This window comes from Brachypodium distachyon, chromosome 3 (genome assembly GCF_000005505.3).
Source record: "Brachypodium distachyon strain Bd21 chromosome 3, Brachypodium_distachyon_v3.0, whole genome shotgun sequence".
In the NCBI taxonomy this organism is placed as follows: Eukaryota; Viridiplantae; Streptophyta; class Magnoliopsida; order Poales; family Poaceae; genus Brachypodium; species Brachypodium distachyon.
The window spans coordinates 46,467,513-46,492,841 of record NC_016133.3 but is presented as its reverse complement, the minus strand read 5'-3'; the positions used below and the strand labels follow the sequence as shown (position 1 = coordinate 46,492,841).

General features: G+C 43.1%; 3 protein-coding genes across 4 annotated transcripts; all 3 read left to right on the top strand.

Moving 5' to 3' along the window:
- The first annotated feature begins 1,512 nt into the window (after positions 1–1,512).
- On the top strand, positions 1,513–12,446 carry LOC100841966 (1,4-alpha-glucan-branching enzyme 2, chloroplastic/amyloplastic). Of its 2 annotated transcripts, none has more exons than XR_002964367.1 (22): positions 1,513–1,984; positions 2,132–2,274; positions 2,653–2,882; positions 3,266–3,364; positions 3,448–3,490; positions 3,729–3,788; positions 4,241–4,321; positions 4,403–4,519; positions 4,699–4,782; positions 5,501–5,622; positions 6,127–6,246; positions 6,623–6,752; positions 6,845–6,955; positions 7,168–7,296; positions 8,094–8,197; positions 8,834–8,978; positions 9,323–9,470; positions 9,610–9,710; positions 10,058–10,135; positions 11,045–11,237; positions 11,789–11,863; positions 11,940–12,115. XR_002964367.1 is itself a non-coding variant. In XM_003575010.4 (22 exons), exons 1-22 carry the CDS (start codon positions 1,837–1,839, stop codon positions 12,021–12,023), a joined length of 2,508 nt encoding a protein of 835 aa, XP_003575058.1. In that variant the 5' UTR covers positions 1,516–1,836; the 3' UTR covers positions 12,024–12,446. The 2 variants fall into 2 exon arrangements, 1 of the variants encoding a protein (XP_003575058.1); XM_003575010.4 differs by having other exon boundaries at positions 1,516–1,984; positions 11,082–11,237; positions 11,940–12,446.
- A 919-nt stretch (positions 12,447–13,365) lies between these two features.
- Positions 13,366–15,688, top strand: LOC100841661. The gene is made up of 4 exons (XM_003575009.4): positions 13,366–13,799; positions 13,926–14,036; positions 14,191–14,271; positions 15,275–15,688. The coding sequence occupies exons 1-4, from the start codon at positions 13,542–13,544 to the stop codon at positions 15,347–15,349; spliced, it is 525 nt and encodes a 174-aa protein (XP_003575057.1). The 5' UTR covers positions 13,366–13,541; the 3' UTR covers positions 15,350–15,688.
- A 6,891-nt stretch (positions 15,689–22,579) lies between these two features.
- Positions 22,580–25,294, top strand: LOC100839220 (RING-H2 finger protein ATL80). The gene is made up of 2 exons (XM_003572530.3): positions 22,580–23,142; positions 24,507–25,294. The coding sequence occupies exons 1-2, from the start codon at positions 22,838–22,840 to the stop codon at positions 25,063–25,065; spliced, it is 864 nt and encodes a 287-aa protein (XP_003572578.1). The 5' UTR covers positions 22,580–22,837; the 3' UTR covers positions 25,066–25,294.
- Positions 25,295–25,329: the final 35 nt, after the last annotated feature.

The following is a 25,329-nucleotide window of genomic DNA, read 5'->3' as shown; positions in this document are numbered from 1 at the left end:
TACAAGAAATTACTCTCACGAATTCATGAGACTTGCATTCCTCTTTAACACAAATAACCCTAATAAACATAGGAAACTCTATACTTCACTGCGAAAATGAGCACGACACTAGCCTAAAAGTTATGACCGGAAAACATTTGAATGTTCTCGTGTGTAATTATTTCTTTCTTTAAAGATGGTCATATAAGGGTAGATGAGATGGTTGATTTAATATATGGTTCTGACTTCTCGTGAAAAAACACATTTTTACTCCCACGAGTTACTCTAGAGAAAAAAACGAGGTTGTTTGGTTGGCACGGAATTGCCCATAAAAATTCAATCTCAAATTCCATGGAACTGCACTATAACTAATCCCAATTCTTCTTCAAAACCCATCATTTCTCTGGAATTGTCTCTCACTCTAAATCCATGTGGTAGACCAACATGATTTTTAAATAAGGAATTCAAATTCAACCAAATGAATTCCTATCAAAAATTGGATTTCATTTCATTTCTACCAAACGAAATGAAACGATGGTTGCCAAACGGGCCAAAATCCAAATTTTGATATGATTTCATTTGGTTGAATTTGAATCCTGGGTTCAAAAAACATGTTTGTATACCACATGGATTTGTAGAGTGCGAGACAATTCCAGAAAAATCATGGCTCTTAGAGAAGAATTGAGGTTAGCTATAGTTGCAGTTTCATGAAATTTGAAATTGAATTTCTGTGATCAATTCCGTGCCAACCAAACAATTTGGTTTCTGGAACTCAAATGAATTCTACAATTCTAGGCCCAAATGATGGACGCCAAACGAGATGTAATCTCAATTTATGGGTTGCTAAATTATGATATGTTGGACTTAGTTTATAATGTCCCATGAAGTAAATAAAATTTGGTTAGCTGATAAATAATAAAGGACAATAATGTAATGGCGTACCTAACGCAGTCTAACTTTCAAAAGAAAAGGAGATGATTGAATTTTTTGTAGAACACCGTACTCGATCGTTTTTGAACACAATGCAAAGTATGAGAAGCTACGAGCACACGAGAGATTTGAACGCACATGTAAATCTGTAGACACACATGGATGCATGTTTTCAAAGTTTATATTCATCGTACAGATGTGAAATTTATGTAGATTCGTAAAAGTATGTTGACACGACAGGGAGTGTGTCTACGGGTTTACTATTCGTCGCGGAAGCGTGTGAACCGAGAGCGTTGCCGCGAGCGATTTCACATGCTGCACGGGCTGCAGTGGTAGATTTGCATCGGTGAGACGTATTTGAGCATGCACTTGTGGGATCTAGGCCATCATCTTTCTTGTCCGTTTTGTTCAGCGGAAAGCACGAAACAAAGAAAGAAGGAGAAGAAAAGAAAGGGTGGCAGTAACATTAACGCACTAGACAACAAACGGCTCTACAGGAGTAGCTTCTCCGCCGTTGGTTTCGCCGCTTCGCACGCGCCGCTCCCCCCACCTGGCCGTGACCGCAACGCGACGCCCCCCCAGCGCCCTGTGCGCCGTGCGTTTGCCGAGAGAGAGAGAGAAACCGATGCGCGATCGTCACCGCAAACGCCCCCTGATCAAAAAGGGCTCTCCCCCGCTCCGCCGGTGCGGTGCACGCTACCACCCTGCATGCACCCCGCCCCACGCCACCGCGCTGCCTCTCTCTCTCTCTCTCTCTCTCTCTCTCTCCCTGTCCGTGCTATATAGCGCACCCCATCTCCCCCTAATTTTGGCACAACCCGGCGCCCGCATTTCGCTCTCGCGGCAGCAAGGGGGGTTTAACAGAGGGGACGAGGCGGGGTCAGTCAGTTGTTTGGATCCGATCAGGCTGCGCGCGGCGGCGACGAGATGATGGCTTCGCCGGCGTTTGCGGTTGTTTCCGGGGCGGGTCTCGGCGGGGCACCGGCTCCTCCTCGATCCGGCGCCGCCGACCGGAGGAGGCGCGGGCTTCAGCTGCCTCTGCTCTTCGGCCGCGACAAGGGCTCCTGTTTCCCTCGTAATTGCCCGCGACATCTTTGCGCAATCCCTTCTCTCGTCAATTAATCAACTCTGTCGTCGTCGTGCCCGTCCTACGCCCGCCGACTCGTGTCGTCAGGCTGCGGTATGCGGCGATCTCACTTTGCTGCCGTGGTTGTGTCTGTAGATGCCATCCGCGTCGCAAGTTCCGGGAGGCGCGTCGTCATGCGCGTGGGGGGCGTGTCCGGGGAGGTGACGATCCCTGACGGCAAGAGTGACGGAATGCTGTCTTCTGATGGTTCCGCTCAGTTCCAGTCTGATGATTTGGAGGTAACTTAACACATCTCACCCTGACAAAACAAACTAGTACCACCATGTATGCACTCTCTATTTGCACAGTCTGCTTGAAATATACATGTCTAAGGTTATCTAACGAAATTAAATACTACTAAAACAGATCATTTTGCCGATTTCATTTCACACGTACGTTGCACTACGACGTATCCTTTCATGCATGCCTCATTATATTCCTGCAACCACAGCTGTGCGCATGAATTTCTTTCCTTACATGGATTACGATCTTAGTGGTACTTGTGTGTATGATAGTTGAGATCTGTCAGTGTCATCTGAGACAAAACTCCATACTGAGTCCACGATGTGCAGTACTATTATTCTTCTGATCTATTTGTCTCCTGCACATCTTTCTAGGTACCATCCATCGATGATGAATTAAGCATAGAGGGTGGAAATGAAGGTAATATTGAATCTTCAGAAACAGATCAGGGTACTGAAGAAAGTAATGTCGAAGGCATGAACAAAATGGCCAAAGAATCAGCTGCCGGGGAGAAACTACGTGTTATCCCACCACCAGGAAATGGAGAGCAAATATATGAGATTGACCCAACTCTGAAAGCGTATAAATACCATCTTGAGTATCGGTACGCCTGGTTTCTATCCCTCTGCAATTTAGAAACATATTACGGCATTCCATAGGATTTGGATGGCTGCTTTGTTATGTCATGAAACTCTTGAAGTATTTATCTTCACTCTTTCATATTTATATTGTAGCCTTTAACGATTTAGTAAGCAAACGAATGTATGAATGTAATCAGAACTGTAATCTGAACTACATACATTAATATTTACAAATTCGAAACTGATGATAATATATTGTATTGATGGATTTGATTTTTAAAAACTCTTTGCCAATCGAACAACAATGCCACTTAATTCCAATCATGTTTCTGTTGTAAGGATGAAACCAATAGGTCCAGACCCAATTGTTTGCAATCTCACTGTGCCTTAATGGATAAAACAACAGATACAGCCTATATAGGAGAGTACGTTCAGATATTGACCAACACGAAGGAGGCATGGATGCATTTTCCCGCGGTTATGAGAACTTTGGATTTAATCGCAGGTAAAATTTCCTGACTACATAAGTATTTATGACCTGTTTCTACATATAAGCAAATAACAAAACTCATTGCTCTTCTCATGTAGCGCTGAAGGCATCACTTACCGAGAATGGGCTCCTGGAGCACTTGTATGTTCTTCTGATAGTCTGATCTGATCATTGGCCTAAGCACTACACTACTACATACTAGTTTCATTTTTCAACTACTTATGAATAATTATTGTTTTTTTTTTCTCGAACAATGTGAATAATTATTGTTCATCAGCTATCCTAAGATATTTCAGACTGCGCAGTACCTCCCAGATGAGCAGCATATCAAAGTTGCGTAATTAGCTTTACTAATAACTGACTCCTGCTTTCATTGCAGTCTGCTGCGTTAGTAGGCGACTTCAACAATTGGGATCCTAATGCAGACCGTATGAGCAAAGTATGCCTGTATACCTCATATTTTTCTTTATATAATTTTTTTATTTGCTATCTATTTGGTGTACACTTTATTTGTACTCCAGAGTTGAGCCATAGATATAATATGACTGATGTTCGACACTGTCCCAAATTTCTGTGTGAAAATGCCTATTAAATTCAATGGACTCTGTTTTTTCACTTGACTGTTGACAGGAGTCCATTACTAGATATAAATGTCAATGATGCTTTTGTCTTAGGAGGTTGATATGGAAATGTGTGTGTTGCCCTTTTTGCATTGGCATGGAGTGCTGCACATTGTTATCACGATCTAGACATTATTCGCTCTTTTCACAGCTGAGCAGGTTTACATAATAGTGACCTATCAGGAGTAGGCTCACTTCATACCTCACGAATTGTAAATTCATGCCCGTGATTGATAGAGAGTTAGCATACCCTGTGTATTTTGTTTTTCAGAATGACTTCGGCATTTGGGAGATTTTTCTGCCTAACAATGCAGATGGTTCGACACCAATTCCTCATGGCTCACGTGTAAAGGTACGTTTTTCTTCTGCTTGCCAAGTGTTTTTGTCTCATGAGCATTCCCAGTATTACTCAGCAGCTCTTTTGAACATCTAGGTGCGAATGGATACTCCATCTGGGATAAAGGATTCAATTCCGGCCTGGATCAAGTATTCTGTGCAGGCCCCAGGAGACATACCATACAATGGGATCTATTATGATCCTCCTGAAGATGTAATTTCTAATATTTATGTCCTTCACAAATGTTTATTGGAAAGGAAATTATTTTTTTTTTTCTCATGAAGCTTCTGGAGTGTTCTTTAAGCTGCATGATTTTCTATTTCTTGTTGGCATATTAGTTTCCTGTGTACTAAGTACTAACCAGTTATTATATTATTTACATGCATATGCAGGAGAAGTACGTATTCAAGCATCCTCAACCTAAACGACCAAAGTCATTGCGGATATATGAAACACATGTTGGAATGAGTAGCCCGGTATTGCACCTGTACCCTTAATTTCCTAAATTATGCTACTTGTATGCAGTTTAAGTTAGTTTACAGGTTGATACAACTTACAATGACATTTCGGTAGGAAAACCTAGAATTCCAGGGAAAGTAATTCCAGGAAAACCTAGAATTAGTTAATGTTAGTCTAGCGGCCGTTGGTCGTGTTCTTGTTTTGAGTAATCAGTTGTGTCGGCCCCTTCTTGGGTTTGTAAATACATTCTTTCTATCAATGCGTCGAGACGCAAGCTTTGCGTTTTCTCGGAAAAAAAAGAACTAATGATGGAATGGTTCCATTTAAACTAAAATACGATGTTTTGACAGTTGGTGATAAGTGTTAGATTGTGTTGTCTTAACAAAAATGTCTATTAGTTCAAAGCTTTCCATTGATTGGTTTTTGACATATTTTCTACCACAAGTTTTATATATTCCTAATCAGCATAATTAACATGCTTGATCGACATTTTAATTAACTTCAATATTCCTTACAAACAGTTTTGGTTCGATTTGCTTCTGCTTTAGTCTCACATAATAAATTAGGCATCATCAACTATGTCCCACATCTTTCTAATCAATTATCTTATCGAACTAAGTAACTGATGTATATAGTTATTATTCATGAATCCATTACTACTTTTTGTAAATTATCTTTGTTGGCAGCATTTTTGTTTCAACGCTTGGATAATTCCTAGCTTCTTTGGGTGATCAGGAACCTAAGATCAACACATATGCAAACTTCAGGGATGAGGTGCTTCCAAGGATAAAAAAACTTGGATACAATGCAGTACAGATAATGGCAATCCAAGAGCACTCATATTATGGAAGCTTTGGGTATTTCTCTGCATTGATTATTTGTTCTCTTTCTTGTCTGTGTAGTCTATATAACCTCTTTCAGCTTTAGCAACTCTTGTATGCTTGGACTTATGCCCATCTTCTTGCTTCCTTTATTTTTATGTGCGTGACTTCTACTTCTTGATATCTTTCAACTACTTTTGTGCTCTCATTTAAAGTAGATATCACATCACATAGAAAGTTTATTTTAATATTCTGAAAGTTAAACAAATTTTGTTTGCTCTCGAACAAAGAATTGGGCATGAATGCACACATAACAATAAGATTACACACATTTGACTATTTCTGTATGGAGAGATGGTACTATGCTTGGACAAACTAGCACAGTGATATCTCATGTGTATCCATAGTCATATTGGTTTCCTTCCAATGGCATGTCAGCTGAAGTAGCATTGAAGCCATGTTTTACCACAGGTGCTGCTTTTTTCCTTTTTGACAACTAATACAGCAATACTGGTTGGTGTTTTGTTACTCTTATTGCAGGTACCATGTTACCAATTTCTTTGCACCAAGTAGCCGTTTTGGGACCCCAGAAGATTTAAAATCTTTAATTGATAGAGCTCATGAACTTGGTTTGGTTGTCCTCATGGATGTTGTCCACAGGTACTTAGGCTGAGCATTTTTTAGCTGCTGTGCAAAAGAAGTTGTGAAAATTCTGTCATTCTGTTGGTTAAATCAGATTAATGTTATCTAAATTATGCTATCTGTGGTTGCCATGTAATCGTTTATGTTCTGGAATGCAACAGTATAGCCGTTTTTCTATCCTGCAGCCCTCCTGCATCTTCGTTAAATTAATATATCCATTTGCAACTTCATTAAGGACAAAAATACATAGCCAAACACCTAAATATCTAAAGAGGCTCAAGCAAACAAGATTATCATAACCGAGAGCCTTTAAATGAGATCGTTGAATATTCTGGTTGATTTACTCAGGCCCCTTTGCTACATAGCTTTACCTTCGGTTTTCTGTTTCTTGCAGTCATGCGTCAAGTAACACCCTGGATGGGTTGAATGGTTTTGATGGCACTGATACACATTACTTTCATGGTGGTGCACGGGGCCATCATTGGATGTGGGATTCTCGCGTGTTCAATTACGGGAATTGGGAAGTATGGAAAAATATAACTCCTTTCCCGTTTGTTACTTGTTTATCCCAATTAATCTTTCTGTAGATATTCCAACATTCTCTATCTGTTTACAGGTCATAAGATATCTACTTTCCAATGCAAGATGGTGGCTAGAGGAATATAAGTTTGATGGTTTCCGATTCGATGGTGTGACCTCCATGATGTATACTCACCATGGATTACAAGTAATACAGTTTTTTGTTGTCTTTATTTTATCTTCACTACCTAATTAAACTCTGATTATTTTGCAAATTGAACAAACTGGTGTGTCTCGTTGTCTTCTTAAAACAAAACCTCAGGGTTCCTCTCACCTGAGAATTTTCTGCGCGTTGCAGTATCAATTATCCAAGCTTGCAACTTATTGTTTCCTTTTCTAAAATACTGAAATCTATTGTAGGTAACGTTTTCAGGGGACTACAACGAATATTTTGGCTTTAACACCGATGTAGATGCAGTCGTTTACTTGATGCTGGTAAATGATCTAATTCACGGGCTCTATCCTGAGGCCATAACTATTGGTGAAGATGTAAGTGACTCTGTCTTTATCTTTCAATTTGAATTCCTCAGATATATTTATGATGATCAGTTTGTAGTTTCGGTACTTTTTTTAGGTTCATACACAAAATAGCTTTAGATTTTGAAATGCAGTCCATGCTGTGCCATTACTTTGCAACTGTATCAAGTTGAGGAGAACGAAGCATAGCTTCAGGTGTGATGGCAGCCCACCAGAGTTTGATCCTCAAAAGCCACACTTTGGGTCTCGCTTTTTAAAAGTTACATATCTATATACTGTCGGACTGCAATCACGTAGCTCTTACAGTTTAAGTCAAACAAAAAAAAACTGTATCAAGTTGAGGACTATGAACACTGTCTTACAGGCATATTGTATGAGATGCATTGTTTTTCCACGTATTTATGATCTAACTTCACTAACTGAGACGTGCTTATCATCTCCTGTTTGTACATATATATGCATGGTCATTCTAGTCATTGCCCAATACGGAATTACCAGGTAGCACCATTACTATAGCTGCCTAAGATATCTACATGCTAAGTGCCTGATTTCGGAAGCTATTTTTTATACATATTCAATTGGATGTATGTTCCATGGAGTGACAGCCTTTACTTTGCTTGGGAATGGGACTCTTAACTTTAGTAAAAGTCTGATTGGGATACATATAAACTAGGTTATGGGTGTGCAGCCAGTTTATAGTGGAGCCTCTTATGGGCCAGAGTTCTAATTTCTAAATCAGCAGCTTCTAAACATAAACAGGAATTTGCATTGTCTAGGGTTCCATTGGTTATTCATTTGACATTTTTCAGGTTAGTGGAATGCCTACATTTGCCCTTCCTGTTCAAGTTGGTGGGGTTGGTTTTGACTATCGTCTGCATATGGCTGTCGCTGACAAATGGATTGAACTTTTCAAGTAAGTTTTTCAATTATTGGCATGCGATGGTAATATTTTTACTGGACATAAGATTTTATTGTGCACTGTATATGAATATAGTTTGAAATTCCCTTTACATAACACTACTACATGTATGGAGTTATGGACATCCACATGCATGTGCATAAGTGTATCGTTATTGATGTACTGGATTCAGGCACAACGGCATTAGTGGTTGTGAATTTTAAGTTTAACAGCATAACCACAATACAAGGATACTGTGACCAAATTATTGGCTCCATGTAATGGCATTATACTTGCTTTTGAATAATGTTCATAAGATTCTGTCACTGGAATATGCATAAGCATGTGTCATTATTACTGTACTGAATTCAGGCACAAAGGCATTAGTGGTTGTCAACTTTAAGTTTATACAGCATAACCACAACACAAGGATACTGTGACCAACTTATTGGCTCTGTATAATGGCATTATACTTTCATTTGAATAAAGTCCATAAGATTTTCGCATTCACATGTCCTTATTTCTGTTTTTATCAATTGTTCATGCTTCTTTCGTGAAACTGTAAAAGTTTACTGTTTTCCGTGATGTCTGGTCTTTTGATGTGAAATACCTGGTGTCTGAAATGTGAATTGCAACTTTTATTTTGGACAGACGAAGTGATGAATCTTGGCAGATGGGTGACATTGTGCACACACTAACAAATAGGAGGTGGCTAGAAAAGTGTGTTACTTATGCTGAAAGTCATGACCAAGCACTAGTTGGTGACAAGACTATTGCATTCTGGTTGATGGACAAGGTAATGAGACATCATTTTTGTAGTTCTTACTTAATTTTGACATTAGCTCATACCATAATCTATGCGGTTTCATCTCCTTGTCTCTTCATAATTTTTTTGTTATAATAATTATTGCTCCTGATTTTCCTCAAGCCCAAAATGCAAGCTAGATTATTGGTTAAGTGATTTAGACTAGTACCTCTGCGTTTTATCATACTGATTGCATGCATCTGTGATCTCTGTATCCTGTATCTATTAAATCCCATGCACTGAAGCGTGATTGAAACCAATATTTCTGTCTGAGAGATTTCCTGTTCTTGACTAGTTCCTGTGACACGAGAACATCATCTGGTGTACTGATGCAGGATATGTATGATTTCATGGCTCTGGATAGACCTTCAACACCTAACATTGATCGTGGAATAGCATTGCACAAAATGATAAGACTTATCACGATGGGTTTAGGAGGAGAGGGCTATCTTAACTTCATGGGGAATGAGTTCGGACATCCAGGTGAGTCTAACTATTTTGTTGCTTGTTTTCTGAATCTTAACCAAACTTTTCATTTGACACTTAATCTTGTCACTTGTAGTGTTATGTTGTCTGAGGTCGCAGTTGCTTTAAAGTTATCGTTTTAACTTTAATTTTGCAGAATGGATAGATTTTCCAAGAGGCCCACAAGTACTTCCAAGTGGTAAGTTCATCCCAGGGAACAACAACAGTTATGACAAATGCCGTCGAAGATTTGACCTGGTAAACTTTCTCTGGGCTATAGCTTACTAATGGTAACAACAGTTATATCTCTCTAATATCTACCTCCATTGAGTCAAATTGAGAGCTTTCTTTTACGTACTGTCCAGTGCTTTATTCGACAAGGTGCCCATATGATACTCCCTCCGATCCATAAAAGGTGTCGCCCACTTAGTAGTAATTTTGTACTAAGTGAGCGACACTTTTTATGGATCAGAGGGAGTATTCATCTCTGTCCTCCGCTCTTATTTATTAACATCAGAATTTGGGCAGGACCACATATATTAGACCATGCTTTTAAATATATTCATCGATTATAAACTTTCTCTTTTTGTTTTGTACTTTGTCAGGGTGATGCAGAATTTCTTAGGTATCATGGTATGCAACTGTTTGATGAGGCCATGCAGCATCTCGAGGAGAAATATGGAGTACGTACTATTTACTTTCCTTTGTGTTCCCCTATACTTACCGTTTATCCTAAGAAAATCATATCAGGAGTTAGTCTTATATATTGTTTCTGCAAGTTTTATTCCTATTCATTTCAGTATGCCACTTGGTTAGTCAGTATAGGTTTGGTACAATAGTGCAAGGGACATCCACAAAATTAGATGAACAAATGCATCACAACAAACTAGGTCCTCTTATATACCCTGTACTCCCATTTGGTTTTATATCTATACTTCTATGCATACTCTAATCTTGTTACTATGTTCTGTTTATCTGAATTCTTAAGCTTGAAAATAGCAAAACTGTACTGGTGTTTCTGAGGTTGGGGCTGCTGCTTGTATCCCGTAACCTCTATTATTGAAATGAGGCAGAGTCTGTACCTTTCGTTTTAAAAAGTAATCTTAGATCTTAACAAAACAAACTTCCTAGAATATATGCTGAATAGAAGAATTACACTAATACAGAAGGCTGTGGGATAATAATACTATAATCTTCCACGTGTCCTTTTCTCGGGGAAGCAGTCTTCCGTAGTTTTACTTTATATTATCTGCATACTTCCAACTATGTAAATCCAAAACCTCTGCTGGAGAAAACTGCATTTTTGCCCTCCTTTGGTGTTTCTAAACTTCAGTAGAATGTCATAAATTGGAAAATATTGGATTCGTCTTCATTTTGTCCGCGCTAACTGATATTTGAATTGGGACAGAGGATATGCAGTACCCCAATTGCTGCTTGTCCTTGACATACAAGGGATTATTATGACCTCCTTTATTATCACTGTAGTTCATGGTTCTTTGCTTAACTATCATTCCAGTATCGTTGTTCCAGTGTTGACAGATTTTAGCAAGTTCTTACTTGTTGCCATCCTTTTTAACATTCTCTACCACCAGTAAAGATTGATTGATGAAACGGGCCATGTGATTTCAGTATATGACATCGGGCCACCAGTACATTTCTCGGAAACACGAGGAGGATAAGGTTATTGTGTTTGAAAAAGGAGAGTTAGTATTTGTGTTCAACTTCCATTGCAGTAACAGCTATTTCGACTACCGTGTGGGTTGTTTAAAGCCTGGGAAGTACAAGGTATGAAGCTACTGTGCATTGATCATGGTCAAACTGTAGTTCTTTTTGCTCGATATGCTGTACATTTGTACTATATACATTACCTTCAATATTTCTCCCCGAAAATACCCTGATAAAGTTACGATTTAGGAGTAAGTAGGCTCTTGATAATACAAACATTGGGGTTCTGTTTCCAGCTTATATTTTTGAAAATTATGTTTCCTGGTTTGCTTTTGTTGTACAAGCAGACAATGGAGGCATGTTACAAATGCTTGTCTCCTTTTTTTTTTACTGAAAACTGTAGGAGAGACTCCGACAGTAAGTAAATGCTTGTCTCCTCCTGGAATTGATGTTTCTGTTGCTAACCTTTTAAATTTAATCATAAGCTCAGCAAACAAGATTCAGCTACCTATTATGCGTGCTTCTATGCCCATCTCTTGATCCTTCCCTACTTCAGACCTTTCATGTTTTTAAATTTAGCTAGAATTTTTTCTCAAAAATCATTTATTAGTTCTGATGTGCCTACAGATGAACTGGATGTGTTGGTGTTGATAATATCTGCTTTCTGTCAGGTGGTCTTAGATTCGGACGCTGGAGTCTTTGGTGGGTTTGGTAGGATCCATCACACGGCAGACCATTTTACTTCCGTAAGCCATTCCTCTGACGTGGTTGCTTGTGTAATCTCACTAGTGTCAAATCTGAACTAACTTCTGCTTTTTGCAGGACTGTCAACATGACAACAGGCCCCATTCGTTCTCAGTGTACACTCCCAGCAGAACTTGTGTTGTTTATGCTCCAATGAACTGACACAGGAAGATGCAGCATAGAAAGCATGTGCACCAGTTGTTGGAGATAGCGAAAGAAATCATTTGGTTTATACAACAAGGTGGCAAAGGTCTGTCTGATGCTATGAAAAACTTGTCCGAGCAGGTTTAATAAGGTTTCTGCCTCAAGGAATGCTGGATATAGACCAGACGGCTTGCGTTGTGGTTTCTGCTCCCAATTCGGTGTGCATTGTCAGAAAACATGCTCATTTGTGTTCTCATTCTGTCGAACCGTGATAGAACCTGTCCCAAATACCGATGCCTTTGAAAACCATGGTGCGCCGTAGATCATTGCTGTTACCCTTTCAACTTCCAGTTAAGCATAGATGTTTTGTTATCTTGTGATGCTTGCTTATTTTGGAATGATATTCCTACTTCCCGTTTTATCAAAGACTTCTTTCGCGATGATGAGCAATGCTGACTCGTAATAAGCATGTTGGAAGAGGTCAGGTGTGGCCTGCTTTCCGTCGTGGTTGTACTACGAGAGCCGTAACTTGTAAATATGTTGGACATGCCAGCTAGACTAGTGATTACAGCACAGGGCAGCGTGGCCGCACCGTGTCAGGGTCAGGTAACCCGGCAAGGGTACGGAGCAGAGGGGCTCTGCTCTGCGTATTCTTTTGTTTGCACGCTGTGGATATGCTTCATCTCAAAGCACCAACACGGCAACACTCCGGTCCCTGAAGACACTGCATCTTCCAGGCTTGGCTTTGCAGACAAGTCGCCTTACATCCAAGTTCCAAGGGGGCTATCTATTTTCGGAATCAAATGGGTTATCTCCGGTAGTATACATGCACGGGCGTATGAACCTGAAAATGCCATGTGAAAATCAGCCACATACACATAATTCAAAATTCCAAATGAAAATTCGCTACTAATGCGATGCAGCTTTAGAATTTTGAACTTGATGTACCGTGCGAGATAATAGAAGACAAAATAGGTCGCCTTGTTTGCATCACTTTTTTTGAGATGCACATGATATTTCCTTGTACAAATGGCACAACAGCTCATGAAGGGTTTGCTCAAGAGTTACTTCTACTTTTCCTAAAAAAAAGGAGTTACTTCTACTCGACTTGTGACAGGGTGCTCACCAATGTTGCCCTCCTGCTCACATCACACGTACGTGAAATGATGATGTAGATGTACAAGTACAACTGTACAAGCCAAGAGCAAGCCTCCCTCCCGGTCAATTCCCGGTAGGCTTTGTGTTAAAGACTGACACCTGCATGATGATGGCCATTAGTTCATGATAAACTACTCGACAGTTTTGCTTGCTTAAAGGTTCAGATTGCGAGGAGGAGTTCCTCAAAAAAAAAAAGATTGCGAGGAGGGCACGAATACTACTACCCAGCTATTCCCTCACTTGTAAGGCATACATGTGCCCGGATGATCAGGAGGCAAAGATATAAGAAGGTTCAGACTTTCTAGGACGAGTTTGGTGTGCAAACGGTGCTTCCCCTGCAGCCCTGCTGTTTGCTAAGATATTCCATTAGAGGCTGAGATGCAGCAGCAGGAGGAAGACATGGAGACCACCGGAAGCCGGGAGCAACAGTTGCAGATCGTGTGCGTGAGGAGCTCGTCGACCGGTAGCAGTAATGCGGCGGCGGGGGAGTGGGAGTCGTCGCGGTCGTCGGCGCTGTCGCTGTTCAAGGAGAAGGAGGAGGAGATCGAGCGGAAGAAGGTGGAGGTGAGGGACAAGGTCTTCTCCATGCTTGGCAGGGTCGAGCAGGAGTCCAAGCGCCTCGCCTTCATCCGCCAGGTTCGTTCGTACGTATACCTGGCGACCCATTTGAAATCCTTCCAGGGTAGCATATTCCAACTGGAAATGAATTGATCATCGTTCTGATGGCAAAATATAGCTTGATTTGTTAATTAACTGTTGCAGGAGCTGGAAGTGATGGCTGATCCAACGCGGAGGGAGGTGGAGTCGATACGCAAGCGGGTCGACAAGCTGAACCGGCAGCTCAAGCCTCTGGGCAAGAGCTGCCTCAAGAAGGTGAGGCCGGCCATACTGCTGATTGCCTGATTCTCCTCGCAGTACCACATCGAACCGTACTTCTTCGCATTTCTCTCTGTCTGTTAATTCAAGTTGTGTTGGCAAGTCCAAGTGACATCGTAGGATTTGTTTTTGCTCTGTCTTGGATGAGCAGGAGAAGGAGTACAAAATGTGTCTCGAAGCTTACGACGAAAAGAGCAACGAGAAAGCTACCCTTGTCAACAGGCTAGTGGAGGTAAATACAACCATACGACTATATTCACTTTAACAGTTTAACCTGCCTTCTTTTGCCAGGAGAAAATTGTACCGGAGATCCATAAACTAGGCATGCGGTAACAGTTTAGTCCACAATCTTGTGAATCATGCATTCCACACATTATATTTGGCAAATGAGAACATTATTTCAATCCAAAGTTCGGAACCATGTTTTAGATCTCACATCTGCCACGTGGTGGCTTACGTGGCTATTAGGAAAGTTCTCATCGGGGGAATTATCAACAAAATTGCATCTGTGGAATTTTCCAATAACCCCCAAAAGCTTTCCCATCTTTCCAAATTACTAACTTTAAAGAGCCCTCACGCTTGTCATGCATGAGTCCAAGAGTCCCAACCATAGATGATTTCTTAAAAAAAAAGGCTTGACAAGTTTTCATGTGATGAGTAAGTCGATGCCGTGGGCTACTCGTTGCGTTAGGGATTTGGAGAAAACGGGGAATGATGATAGAGCTTAAGTGGGGAAATAACGACAAAAGGAGGCCTGGAAAGTAGGACGAACGGAGAGAGGTTTTGAAGGTTATTTAGAAATTTCATGGCAACAAGTTTGCTGATTTCTTTTTTTCAACTTTTGTAATGTCCATGTCAGTTGCCACGTGGCAAATTCTAACTCTAAAACACAATTTCAAATGAAAATGTTCCGGTCTGTCAAGTTTAGGGGGTAAATATACAATTTGCTAGTCTATTGAATAAACTGTTTCCACCTGCTAAGTTTTATGGACCTCCAAATGCTTTTTCTCTTTTGTATACCCAGCATTTAATTCTTTTAGTGAATAATGATCCATTAACTAAAGTCATGCTTGATTGAAGTTATATAACCTAAGATATGCTTTATTTTCTTGGGAACACACTATATATATCCTCGGTTTTGGCCGTTAATAATGGCTTTTGGAAGGGTTCTATGTGTTATATGAGTCTTGAATGATGTGGATTTCTCCTCTTTGTTATATGTGCATTTTGAGCAGCTGGTGGGCGAAAGCGAAAGACTGCGGATGAAAAAGCTTGAGGAGTTGAGCAAGACGATAGAGACACTCTACTAGAGGAGAGGTCTTTGGTGCCACTGCAGAAGAGGAGCTTATGCTAGGTGCGATTTTCATGGCGTTGGAACAATCAAATGTGTGAGTGCGAGTTCATCAAGTGTATCTTGAATTATGTAACCGATGATGAGGAGCTTGTGAGTGAGTTCATGTAGTCTACATTATTTCACTATCTTATCTTGGTTTGATGTGGGATATGTGCGATGTGATCCATCACTATGCAGCAAACTAGTTAACCTCCATGCTTATACAAGATCTTCTCCAAGAAAAATGAGGTTAAATTGTGTGCCAAGAATGATTTTATCGTATGAATTAATAGCGGTGGAGTAATTTGTACTGAAAGGTTTTGCACTTTCCTATGTGCATCCTATGTTCTTAAATCTCCTTTAAAGATTTGATCCAATGCAATCGCAAAAGGAGAAAACTGAATCTTAATGCGCACACTACTATAATCTTGCTCTCCCGCATGCACACGCTTCGGGTCATTTGGTCCACTATGCTGAACAAATCTTTCTTTTAGGAGAGCTTGCATGCAAAACTTGGTATTGCTTGGTAGACACAAAGAAAATGGAGATTTTGCTAGTGCACATATCAGAAAGTCAAGAAATGTTAATGTCAACGCATTTAATGTTGTTTTCAGAAATTCCAAATGTCTTGTAGCTCAATCCTAGGTCCGATTTATGACCCGTTTTCACTATTGGATTCGTTTCAACGAGGACTTTGAAACTAGATCTCAGTTGTTTTTTATCTTAATTTTAAAGTTACCATCCTCATCTGAAATAACATACATTATTAACATGTTGGTAACGTTCATATATTATTGTGTGATAACTTAATACACAAGCTACCAACCTATTTCATATGAAATTAAAACCGACTTGTAACTGTTATTAACAGTTGGCAACTTCTTATGTTGTTGGATAACTTTTAGGGTGAAAAAAATATATAGTTATCAAAACATATCAATATAGGATTTAGTTTTGAAAATATCGTTGAGACAAACTTAACTGTGATAACAGACCGTAAAATGGGTACACTGTTTGAGTGTTAAAACATTTTAAAATTTAAAAGGTCAAACAATCAAGATGATGTCGTCAATTTCGTCCAGTAGTACATGCGTGCAAAATATTTTCATCACCGCGCTTCCCTCAACCGCATGTGCTAGATGAAAATTGTGGGCACAGTTGCGCAATTAGCACCGTCAAAGAGAAAACTTTTGGTCTAATTTTGGTTGTGAGTTCTTTGGCATCACGTGGAGGATTATGAGTTCACCAGGATGGGTCATAAATAGCTACTATGGGTGGCTAGGAATGTGTTTATCTAGCATAGGTGGCACACGGATCTCCGAACTGAAGCTTCACCATCCTAGAAGTTTTTATTATCTTCGAGTGCTTGTTAGCTTTTTTTCTTCATGTGTTTGCAATTGTGTGCTTCTTGTTATGCATATATGAGAGGACATCGATTTTTGGCTCCCGCCTCCCAGTGATATCGAAATCATGCAGCGTCCATTTATCTTTTTTGGCCCCGTACTCGGTATTGAACAATGGTGAATACTGGGCCGTCCAGGTTGTTCGTGTGCTGGAACACTTGAGCGTGAGCATTTAGGTGGACCAGCTCGGGTCGTTCGTGGATGGTGGACTAGCATCCTGGACCATTTGTATATGCTTGTTGGACCTGGTCCCCAACCCACCTCTAAAAATATCTCCCGAGCACCTAATTATTCCCCGAACCACCGTCTTCCCTGCCCCGATTACACTGCCGCGTCTCGCCGCCGCCTCACCGGATGTTGCCATTTCCCGCGTCGGACACCGCCGCCCGGCCATATCTCGCCAGCGCCAATTGCCGGCCACCCAGCCCGGATCTCGCCCGCGTCTACCGCCGACCGGTGCGCTAGAGGCGGATCAGGGTGTTCGCAGGGGCGGTACAATGTTGGGATGCAATTCAAGTCTGGCGATGACCATGGTGTGAAGCTTCGGCATCTATGACTTCGACGGCGACCAACGTCTGAGCGCGCTGCACCCGAGCACGAAGAACCCACGCCCCCACGTAGTCTCTCACCATCTCCTCTAGTACTGGATCTTGCGTATGGATGGCATCCGGCAGGTTCGGGGCCGGGTCGGGACAATCTGGACCTGGACCCGGGCACCCGCCTTGCGACCCGGACCCGGCACCGGGTCTAAAATTTTCCCAGACCCGGTACCCATCGGGTATATCCGACCGAAGAGCCTCATCAACATAACAGCAAAAATTACAGCAAACTAAGCCGGCGCAATTAATCACGGTTTCTAGTTAATTCTTGCTTTCGAATTCATCCATCCAATCGAATCAGAGGTGGCAACAACAAATACGAAGTGAATCCTCCGGCAAAAAACAAATCAGACCCCTAAAACCCAAATCCCCGGTCAGGAATGTATCCATCCATCCAAGAACTCGCCAGAAGAAGAACGACAATAGCTATGAGGAAGAAGAGTAGCTGCGAAGACGAGATGCCGAGAGGGTGGCGGTCGGAGGTGGCGACGCTCCGCGCTCATCCTCATCGGTCATCCTCGTTCTACGTGCTCCGGCGACCGAGGGATGAGAGAGGTTGGGCCGAGCATCGCCGGCAGGTGGCGTGGCTGCTTGGGGGTGTGGAGAGGTAGAGGGAGGCTTGGGGGCAGGATGCTGGCGGCACACGGGAGAGGAAGAAATTGAGAGGAACCGAGGGGGCCTCGTGCTTAGCGGTCATGCCCTCGTTGTCGTGGGTATGGAAGGCTAGCTAGGGTTGTTTAGTTGGGCCTAGGCTGGAGGATTGGGTTGGGCCGAATTTAGAATAATGCTGACATTGGGGGTCCAGATTATGAACCGGGTATACGGGTTCAGGTCTGGCCCTACCAGAACCGGACCCGCAAGACCCGACGGGTCCGAAAATTTCTCATTTACAGACCCGCGGGTCTAACTTTTTACCAGACCCACATGATAAATCGGGTCTAGACCCGTTGGGCGTTCGGGCACCCATTGCTATCCATAATCTTGCATGAATTTTTTATTCTTGTGGAGATGTTAATTCATTCTTGTTGTTAGTCATCGAAAGAGCTTGATCTTGTTCCTCTGTGGGGGACAGTGCTATGCTTATGATGCTTTTTTGTATGGTTTGTTACAATCTTGCAATATTTTGTGAAACAACATTGATAAATGTAGTGAAGAAAAAAAAGTATCATAGTATTTTCATAACTACTTTGGCATAGGCATGTCACTTCCAATTTACAGGTTACGATCCCTTCATGCTCACTATTGAAAATTTCACAAAATGAATAGACAGAGGGTCGAGGGTATGTTTGAGGAGAGGCCCCAGTGGCGGAAAAGCCAAAAATCTATGTTCCCAGGTTGAGTGCTTCTTGTTAACTCGGTTTTGATTAGCTTACTGACTTTTATGATGTGTTTTGTGCAAAACCGGAAATACATTAGAATTCATCTTGGTTGTTATAGGTCAGACTTTTTTTGGCAATGTGATGATTTGAGAGGAAATAATATCAATTAACTTACTTGGGAATTGTCGCAATGGAAGCTTCAACTCCCTCTAAAAATTTAAAGGGATGGAATAGGGAGCAAACGTTCGCTCCCTGGTCTTCTAGCGCGACGAGTAAAGTTGCTATCCGCTTAGAACTAAAGTTGATATTCTCACAGATTAAAGTTGCCACACCCATAGAACTAAAGTTGCCACCCCACGGAATTATACGTTCGCTTCCCAGCCTTCTGGAGCGACGGGGGTGTAGTTGCCAAACGCATAGAACTAAAGTTGCCACCCTCACAGACCAAAGTTAAGGTCCTACAGAATTAGAGTTACCATGCCACCAAACTAAAGTTGTCATCTCACAAGACATTGGCACGATCTCAGCCACAGTCTTCTCAATCGGATGGGCAACCGATTGTTCGCTCGGAGAGAATAAAGAGCGAACGCTCGCTCATCATAAGTTCCGAAAATTAAATCCTTATATGGTGCTACTTGTCCCTTGGCAATTTGACACTTTTCTTTTGAATTCCTATTGCATGGGTTGCTAAGTTGCATATCATGATTTGCACTCGGCGTTTAATGTTACTCCTTGACGTAGTATATCCCACATTTTTGGAACTTGTCTACAAAGAGTGCTTAAATCTCTTCGTTCTCGTATCTATGTTGATGTCGTATTTTCCAATCAATCAGACTTTCCATGGATAAATCATTTTTTACAAGAAAAAAATTAAACTCTTTTTCACGAGTAATTTAGTAGTAACGGCGTCCGCAATGGCTGACTCTTATTTAAAATTTGCTTGTGTGGAGGAAAGAGAAATAGGAGAGGGAAGAGAACTGACTCTTCGTGAAGAGTTAGACTCTTAAGGAAAGAATCGACGAAGAGTCAGCTAAGAGTCAGCTAAGAACTATCAGCTAAGAGTCTACCTTTTAATCATTGCACAACATCGCATTTAATGCTAACAAATTATATAGAGTCAATTTAAAGACACAAGTCATTGCACGTGTTATTTTACCGTTGAATCTACATGATGTGGAAAGTCAGTACTGACTCTACTGTTCGGGCCCAGTTTTGAAAACCGGACCGGTCATCGAACCGGTGAGGAGTTCACTGGTCTGACCGGCAGTTGAAACTGTAAGAAAGTGGACCTCCGTTACCAAACACAAGTTGCTGGTGGCTTGGCTGGCTAGCGAGTAGGTCCTTGCGTCCCTTACCCAGCGATCCTGGGATCGATTCCCACCCACTGCGCTATTTTTAGAACGTAAATCTGAGGCCCATGACAAACACTGAAGGAAGCCCATTAAATAAGGCCCGTTCGGCGGTCCAACCGGTCGGACCGACACCGGTTTTCGCCGGTTCACATGAAAACCGCCTGTCCGACCGGAAAAAATCCGGTTCACTTCCTTGTCCGCTCCAGTGCGCTTAACAGACCAGCGAGGCCTCCGGTTCCGGGTTTTTTCCGGTTCAACCGGCGGTCCGGTCCGGTTTTCAAAACTAGGTGTTCGGGATGACTTAGGGCTTGGCTGGCTAGCGAGTAGGTCCTTGCGTCCCTTACCCAGCGATCCTGGGATCGATTCCCACCCACGGCGCTATTTTTAGAACGTAAATCTGAGGCCCATGACAAACACTGAAGGAAGCCCATTAAATAAGGCCCGTTCGGCGGTCCAACCGGTCGGACCGACACCGGTTTTCGCCGGTTCACATGAAAACCGCCTGTCCGACCGGAAAAAATCCGGTTCACTTCCTTGTCCGGTCCAGTGCGCTTAACAGACCAGCGAGGCCTCCGGTTCCGGGTTTTTTCCGGTTCAACCGGCGGTCCGGTCCGGTTTTCAAAACTAGGTGTTCGGGATGACTTAGGGCTTGGCTGGCTAGCGAGTAGGTCCTTGCGTCCCTTACCCAGCAATCCTGGGATCGATTCCCACCCACTGCGCTATTTTTAGAACGTAAATCTGAGGCCCATGACAAACACTGAAGGAAGCCCATTAAATAAGGCCCGTTCGGCGGTCCAACCGGTCGGACCGACACCGGTTTTCGCCGGTTCACATGAAAACCGCCTGTCCGACCGGAAAAAATCCGGTTCACTTCCTTGTCCGGTCCAGTGCGCTTAACAGACCAGCGAGGCCTCCGGTTCCGGGTTTTTTCCGGTTCAACCGGCGGTCCGGTCCGGTTTTCAAAACTAGGTGTTCGGGATGACTTAGGGCTTGGCTGGCTAGCGAGTAGGTCCTTGCGTCCCTTACCCAGCGATCCTGGGATCGATTCCCACCCACTGCGCTATTTTTAGAACGTAAATCTGAGGCCCATGACAAACACTGAAGGAAGCCCATTAAATAAGGCCCGTTCGGCGGTCCAACCGGTCGGACCGACACCGGTTTTCGCCGGTTCACATGAAAACCGCCTGTCCGACCGGAAAAAATCCGGTTCACTTCCTTGTCCGGTCCAGTGCGCTTAACAGACCAGCGAGGCCTCCGGTTCCGGGTTTTTTCCGGTTCAACCGGCGGTCCGGTCCGGTTTTCAAAACTAGGTGTTCGGGATGACTTAGGGCTTGGCTGGCTAGCGAGTAGGTCCTTGCGTCCCTTACCCAGCGATCCTGGGATCGATTCCCACCCACTGCGCTATTTTTAGAACGTAAATCTGAGGCCCATGACAAACACTGAAGGAAGCCCATTAAATAAGGCCCGTTCGGCGGTCCAACCGGTCGGACCGACACCGGTTTTCGCCGGTTCACATGAAAACCGCCTGTCCGACCGGAAAAAATCCGGTTCACTTCCTTGTCCGCTCCAGTGCGCTTAACAGACCAGCGAGGCCTCCGGTTCCGGGTTTTTTCCGGTTCAACCGGCGGTCCGGTCCGGTTTTCAAAACTAGGTGTTCGGGATGACTTAGGGCTCATCAGAGGTTAACTCTTAACTGACTCTTATTTGAAATTTTGTGATGTGAAAGAAAAAGGAATATGATAGAGAAGAGAACTGACTCTTCGTGAATAGTCAAACTCTTATAACAACAATTGTCGAAGAGTTAGCTAGGAGTTAGATAAGAGTCTTCATTTCATTGTACAATATGCATTTAATGCTAACAAATCATTTAGAGTCAGTTTAAATACACGAGCCATTGCCGTTAACTCTAATAAATGATGCGAAGAGTCCGTGTTGACTGTGCTATGCGGATGCCTTGCTTGCCTGCAATCTTGGGCTTTCTTACAATCCGATGACACGCACAGAGTGTTTGCACGGTTGGTCGGCCGAAAACCACGTACTACACCACCGTCTTCTACGTACCAACCCACACGAAACAGAGGAAACAGGGCAAAGAAAACAGAGAAATGAGTTGAGACGGCACTCTGGTCCCGCCCGGGGCGCGGACGACGCGGCCATTTATTTGGCGTGGAACCGTTGGCAGTGCGCCGTGGTGGCGACACCGTCGTGTGGGAAAAAAAAACAGCCGATCCACACCACACGCTGACAAACACCCGCGCAAATCGACCGCTCGCTCATGCACGCAGCTATTCATAATGCGACGACGGCCGGCCACCACCGCGGCTGAAAGCGACGGCCGGCCTAGCCTAGCCTAGCGTAGCCAAGGCCCATCGATAATTGACTTGTTAATTGCTCGACATAATCACTTAGTCCGTTAACAACTCGATTAGATTCTTCCACGACATGGATTAGCGTGCCATTAGTCGGCAGCCGAGCCATAGATTATTATTCCTAGTACTCTAGGAAAATAAAAGATATACGGAGTATAAACAATTTCCGGAGGCGAGAAGGGCACGGGGGGCGCGCGCTCGCTGTCGCGACGCTTTGCCTCTATCCGCTCCGCATCTTCTTCTTCCTTCCCCATCGATGTCCTCTTCTTTCTTCTTCTTCTTTTATTATGCAAGAACAACGGAGAGAGAGTTCGAGGCGCGCGAGCGCGGCCGTATGTACGTGCCAACAAATCGACCGACAAAGTAGGCGCTCCACTCGTTGATTACTCGCAGAACTCATCGGCGTCTGATGCTAGAGGAGCAATGTCTGCGCCGGCGGCGTCGAGGGGCATGGGCATGAACATGGTGACGACCCTCATGGCCTTCTCGGTCAGCGCCTTCTTCGTGCTCTTCGTCTTCACCAGGCTCATCTGCGCGCGCATCCAGCTGAGGGCTGCCGCGGCAGAGCACGCCGCGGCCGCTGCCGCGCAAGCCAGCGACGCCGCCTTCCCGGCCATTCATGTGGAGCGAGGCGGCCTCCGTGGGATGGAGCCGGCCGTGGTGACCGCCTTCCCCACGGTCAAGTTCGGCAACGACTTCCAGCGGCCGCCCGCGCAGGAGGAGTCGCAGTTAAGATCGATCACTTCAGCCCCCCCTTTCTTAATTTCTCTTCGCTGCGTATGGCTCTTTCTCGTTTTACTGATTGACGCGCACAAAGAAATCACTGATCGCTAAAGCAACCACTATTTCATTTTTCTAAACATGCCACGTCATCACATAATTAATTTGTTCATACATATTTAATGAAAAACCTCATACTTTTGCACATGCATCTACGTTACTTCTATCAAGTTATTTCCACTAAATGAAAAACGTACAATTTATTATATGCTTTCAATTTTTAATACTTTTTATGTTAACTAAAAATTTCTGCAACAACGTGCGGGCATCATCTAGTATTGTTTAGTTCCACATTACACTAGTTCTCGGTTATCAATTTCTTTTTGAGTATCCTTGGGCTCAATTTCTTTTGAGTATCTTTGGGCAAGCTACTCAGCCTGGGGTAACGGGTACGCCTTTTTCGCAGCTTGCATTTTCCTAGTTTTTCGACAGGAAAACATTAGCCATTTCGAATAGATGGTGTAGAATTAAGCGTACCACAGTTTCTAGTTTCTGCGGGAATCCTTCCGGATTTGACAACGCAGCAAAGCACTAGACCATTTGTGGGCATGTAGTATTGATTTGTCAATGCAGAGATTTAGTCAATTGAGATTGACGTAGACAGAGATATAAAGCCTGTCTGAAAAGCAGATAAAAAGGTCTGCAGCTGCTGCTGCTTCTTTTTTTTTTAAACAAGGAAGACTAAAAAGCCTACAGCTGCTCTATCTGCAGCATTGGGACAATCGAGAAATTTATAAATTTAGATACATTGTCATTTCCTTCACTAACTCAGAACAACAGGAATAATAATCCCATTTATTTCACTTATTTTTTGCTTCATAACTAGTTTATTTTTTCTGTTTTTGTGGGTTTCGATGGTGCTATATCATAATCCAAGCCACGAGAACACACCTAAAACGGAATGCCAATTTCTCACTAGACCCAAAAATAGTTATTTCTTCGTCGGTGATTATAGCCATTCGATTAAGATTTTTCATCATCATTGTACTTGTATGAATCTTATATGAATCTCGGTAGTTGAATTAGACGGTTGGTAGCATCAACTTAGAAAAATAGTTTTTCTCAGTCAGCAAATAGTTATTTCTTAATCGACGATCGTATACATTCGGTTCAGATTTTTTTTTCCATCATTTGTACTTGTATGAATTTTACATGAATCTTAGTGATTGAACCAAATAGTTGCTATTGTCAAATTAAAAATAGTTATTTTTCAATCGACTTAGAGATAGCAAAACCGTAAAAACTCAATTTTCGATTATTTAGTCCTGCCGTGCTGCTGCATCGAGTGGATAACAATGGCCGCCAAATGCAGGTGCACGGTTTGCCTGGAGGAGTACGAGGCGAAGGACGTGGTGCGCGTGCTCCCCTTCTGCGGCCACGCCTTCCACGTCGCCTGCATCGACGCCTGGCTCAAGCAACAATCCACCTGCCCCATCTGCCGCGCCTCCATGCGGGCCACCGCCAAGCACCGCGCAGGCTCCGCCGTGGCCATGCCGCCCGTCTACTACGCCATCGCCATGGCCCGGCCGTCCACGTCCTCATCAGACGGCAGCAACACACTCCAAGGCGAAGCTGTGTCGACGTTGGCGCCGGCAGCCGCGGATCACGTGGAGATCGTTGTTGCCGATGAGCCGGCGCCGGAGGATCACGTGGAGATCGTTGTTGCCGATGAGCCGGTCTCCTCCGGCGCGGGCGCCGGCGCTTCCTGTCCCAGCAGAACCCCTGCTCCCGCTGCTGCTAGTGGGAATCCTGCAAGCACCGGGACGACGTCGCAGGGTATCTTCGTTTTAGAAACGGAGCAGAGCTCGCAAGGTAATGCGTCGCAGACTCGGAGGATTGCCAATGCTGACACGTACGTTGTAGGTTCCTAGTTCCTCCTACACACGAGACACGAGTAGTTGATTGAGATTGTGTTGTGTTTAGGCCGTAGTGACCATAATAATCTTGGGAGTTAGTGGTGATCTGTACAGGGATTCTGATTTGATCCATTTTCATTCTCCTCACTGCATACTTGGATATACATTCTTGTGTGGATACAAAAGAAAACATGACTACATGAGCACATGTTCTTTTATTTTATCGTCACAAAGGTTCGCTCGATATTTTTTAACACCACTTTTCGATGTTGATATTGA